At 47.0% G+C, this 4,329-nt stretch overlaps 1 protein-coding gene across 1 annotated transcript; it reads right to left on the bottom strand.

The window, feature by feature from the left end:
• Positions 1-153: 153 nt before the first annotated feature.
• LOC135114248 (ras-related and estrogen-regulated growth inhibitor-like protein) lies at positions 154-2,820 on the bottom strand. The gene is made up of 3 exons (XM_064030051.1): positions 2,360-2,820; positions 1,227-1,405; positions 154-1,028 (listed from the first exon to the last, which is right to left on the bottom strand). The coding sequence occupies exons 1-3, from the start codon at positions 2,493-2,495 to the stop codon at positions 597-599; spliced, it is 747 nt and encodes a 248-aa protein (XP_063886121.1). The 5' UTR covers positions 2,496-2,820; the 3' UTR covers positions 154-596.
• Positions 2,821-4,329: the final 1,509 nt, after the last annotated feature.

The raw sequence follows: 4,329 nt of genomic DNA, 5'->3' as shown, positions 1-4,329 counted from the left end.
AAAAGTATGATCTTAGTTTGTGTTGTTTTTTTGTTTACTTGACTGGTTAGTGATGCCTACTCTAATTAGTGATGTGAAAGATACAAGTATTTAGTCACACCATCATTACTTCATAATATAATATCTTACCAGGCATCTAAGTAAACACAGAAATATCATCGAGGTAATTTATTACAAAATATAGAAATTTTATGGAGCCTATATACAAAAAAAGTTTATATCACAGATGAAGGTTTAGAGCAACATTGACAACAGAGATAACAACAATATACGGATCTTTGGTATCGTTTCTTACAGCATCTGGAGGACGCAGCGACAAATATGTAGAGCCGCACAGACCAGAGCCAGCCGAGGTGCCACTCTGGGACGCGAGTTAGGCAGCACAGGGACAGCTTCATGGGAGGCTGAGAGTGGGAGGCAGGGCGGGCGGGGGAGGACAGGGCAGTGGAGGGTGTGAGGGGGCTAGATGGCTGGGAACGGGAAGGGTCGATTCTCGGGTCCTGTGTTTATATCGTTCTGGAGTGAAGAGTGTGTCTGTTGCCTAACATTAAAACTACTGAGGGAATGGTGGCGGCGAAGAGGGAAAGGGAAGAGGGTCAGACTGCGGTGTGTGGTGAGCAGGGGAGGGAGTGTGCCGGCCTGAGGCACGGCCGGCACAACCTGGTGAGGGGCGTCTGTAGTTTGTTGCGTTCCTCCTTGTCTAGGATGATTAGGTGCGTCATGGGCGTGGGCGGCGGGGAGCTGCGGCCGATGAGGGAGCCCAGCATGCGGGTGACGGAGATTTTGCGGAGCTTGGGAGACCCGCCGTTCTGGTTGCTATTTCTCTGCGCCTTGACTTCCTTCAGGAAATTGTCGACCACTTCAGAAACTGACGTACAACTTTCCGCCGTGGAAAGCTCGGAGAAGCGTGCAGAGTGCGTGAGTGCGAGTGTTCTCGCCTCCACCTCCTCCACCTCCCGCAGGTGCCCCAGGTCACTCTTGTTGCCAATCATGAGGACACTGGCTGATGCTCGCCTCTCTGACAACTCCTAAAATAAGAGAAAAGACTAGCATTAATATCAAGCTCACACCAGTCACAGAGCTTAACACAGACATTAGGCTGATTAGTAATTGACTCTATTTCATGTACTTAGTGTTGTAGAAAATCGAAACATATAATCGTGTTGTTGGTAAGGGCAGCACTGCACACAACACTGCGTGGCACTAAGTGGAGGGACAATAATTACCTGGACGGTGGAGGCGGCCTGTTGGTAGGAGTCCTTGTCCGTGATGGAGTAAACCACCACGAAGGCTTCCGCCCACTGCAGGTAAGGGTCTGAGGTCTTCTCACAGGCTGCCGAGGTGTCCATGATCTCGACAGACTGCGGCGCCCCGTCCACCTGCAGCACGCACTTGTACAGCATGTCTGTAACAACAGAAACACGCACGTTAGTCATGTTAGTGTAGGCGCCTCGCAGGGGAAAGGTTTAGTGGTAAGCTAGGTAATCAGTAACTTTGCTTGATGCTAAACAAATTATACTTGAATTTAAGTGAAGAAAAATAGAATTCAAAGTGGCATATTGTTGTTGATTGTTTCCTTAATGTCAGTGGTGTGCTTGTGTCAGTTTTGATCAAGAACTTTTCTCGGCGTTATGTATGTGTTCATTTTCATTTAGCTGTTTTTCCCATAGTAATTCATATATGTTCAATATTTCTGTTTCATCGATTTGTTTCCCTAATGTTTGGATTTGCTATTAATTAATTTTATGTATTCTTACAGATTGAACAAAATGAGACTGAATCACGTTTGAAGTATTGGTTGTGTCTGTGACAAAAGAAGACTGACTCACTGAATTATTCTGTCATGATATAAAATATTAAGTTTCGAAAGCTACAGATGTTCAGCCAAGCAATGGCATTATCATGACATGAATTGTTTTGTTCATTATTCAGCTCATTTATTGGTTTGTGTTTTCGTGGATGTATGGGTGTTTTTCTTATATGTACATGTAAATATGTTTACGTGTGTGTGTGCCTGTAAGAAGCAAAGAAAGTGAGGTAGAAATGGTGAGGTTTTGTTTCTGTGATGATGTGTTCTTGTGAGTTTGAGTTTGTACGTGTATTCGAATGTACGTGTATGTGTGCCATTTGCTAGTTTCAATTGTTTGAAGAAGGAAATTTGTATGCGCGTATAAGCAATCATGCGTGTCTTTATGTGCGTCAATGTGTGAGAATGTAAGTTTGTGTGCTCACTTGTGGTGTTGTGTGTTTGTACATAGTTTTGTTTGTTCCTCGATAATAACTTGAAGCACGGAATGCGTGAGTTAGTTTGTGTTGGAATGCGAGCAAGTGAGTGTGATGCACAGGCAGACCGACTCACCTGTGTCTGATCTGTACTCGCCGATGAAGCGCTTGGTAAGGTATCGCACTGTGAGGGCTGACTTGCCTACTTCACTCGCCCCGATCACCGCCACCCTGAGCGGGCCGGATTGGACGTTGGTCCTGTCGTCCTTCATTATCACGTGACAACACTGGTCACCGATCACCACTTTCTTCCTGTTTCCTGAAGCTTTCCTGTTGGCAGACTTTTTTATGTATGTCTTCAGATCCTCTAAAATCCACAGAGGAAGGCAGGAAAAGGTTTGGTTTCCGTTAGGAGCAATCTTGAAAGCACTTAAATCCACGGGGTAGAAAGATGGTCAGACAGTGACTTCAAGCACTGTCTATCTTCTCGTTGACGCTCTGAACACGGCAGCACAGCGTGGCCTGCTATCAGTAAAGGTAACGTCTGACTTCTCCGTGTGTGACCGCTGGCAACAGGGAGCGAACTTGGACTGAACCGTTGCCAGCGCCTGGGTTGTATTTATACCCGAAGGCTCTACTCGCGCAGGTCCGCGCCTCGCACCTCGAGGAGTCAGCTGCGAGGGAAGCCACGGCACAGGCAACGGCGAGTCCTGCGTGAGGATGCTGGCGGTATTGATGCGTTCAGGGCCACCCACAGACTCTCGTCCAGCCTGTCCCTCCGTCTGTCCGTCTGTCCCGCCCAGCCCTACACGCCCCTGCCACCGTCACGCCCACACTGAGCATTCGCTGTTCATGTAAGCTACTGCATAGTATTCAGCACATACATACATCCATACGAGTACACGGGCGCACACACCAAAAAAAGGCAACATACACACACACACACACACACACACACACACACACACACACACACACACACACACACACACACACACACACACACACACACACACACACACACACACACTCTCTCTCTCTCTCTCTCTCTCTCTCTCTCTCTCTCTCTCTCTCTCTCTCTCTCTCTCTCTCTCTCTCTCTCTCTGCCTTTCCTTTCGTGCCTTCATTATTCTCTCTCTCTCTCTCTCTCTCTCTCTCTCTCTCTCTCTCTCTCTCTCTCTCTCTCTCTCTCTCTCTCTCTCTCTCTCTCTCTCTCTCTCTCTCTCTCTCTCTCTCTCTCTCTCTCTCTCTCTCTCTCTCTCTCTCTCTCTCTCTCTCTCTCCCTCCCCCATCTCCCTCCCTCCCTTCCTCCTCTCCCTTACTCTTCCCCTCTCCTCTGTTCCAGGTAAAACACACAATATGGAAAATAAACAAGCCATGAAATGCACAAAACAAGTCAAGAACAACACAAACTGCTCTCGCCCTGCCTCTCTCCCCTCTTCCCTTCCCTGGCAGTGATGGCGTTGCCGTTCCTGCGCCGCCACTACCTCCAACTCTACGTAAGAATGCATCAGGCTGAGTGGCGTTGCACCTGCTGGGAGTTGTTTTTCGATTAAGCAAGTCAAGGTCTCCAGGGGCTTCAGCTTGCATATGGACACGTTAAATAATCGGCAAGAGAAATTGCGTTATCGGTAAGGCATCGATGTGACGTTTTGCAGCACGGATATTAGCGAGGACAAAGATGTGTTAGAAATAGAGGTAGGGGGGAGAGAAAGAAACACAGGTGAAGAAATAAAGGAAAAGACTAACAACGGACAGTTTAAATATCGTTGTCGGTGTGTTTAAGAGAGAGAGAGAGAGAGAGAGAGAGAGAGAGAGAGAGAGAGAGAGAGAGAGAGAGAGAGAGAGAGAGAGAGAGAGAGAGAGATCATTTGAAATTTTCCTGTGGCCTTGGATTCATAATAAGAACAGGTTGCATTCACTGCTCGTTAATGTTTTATTTCAGACCCCGCGTTATTATATAAGCTCTTAATTCAGTGTGTCTTGTGTTACATGATGGTGTTCGTGTACCTGCGTTTTTATGATTGTTCTGATGTGAGTGTTCGTTGTGGTAGTTTTGTCGTTGTGTTTCTGTGGATGTGTTGTTTGATGGAGTGTTTTTGTGGA

This window comes from Scylla paramamosain, chromosome 27, assembly GCF_035594125.1.
Source record: "Scylla paramamosain isolate STU-SP2022 chromosome 27, ASM3559412v1, whole genome shotgun sequence".
NCBI lineage: Eukaryota > Metazoa > Arthropoda > Malacostraca > Decapoda > Portunidae > Scylla > Scylla paramamosain.
The sequence above is the reverse complement of the archived record's forward strand: the minus strand, read 5'-3'. Positions and strand labels throughout refer to the sequence as shown.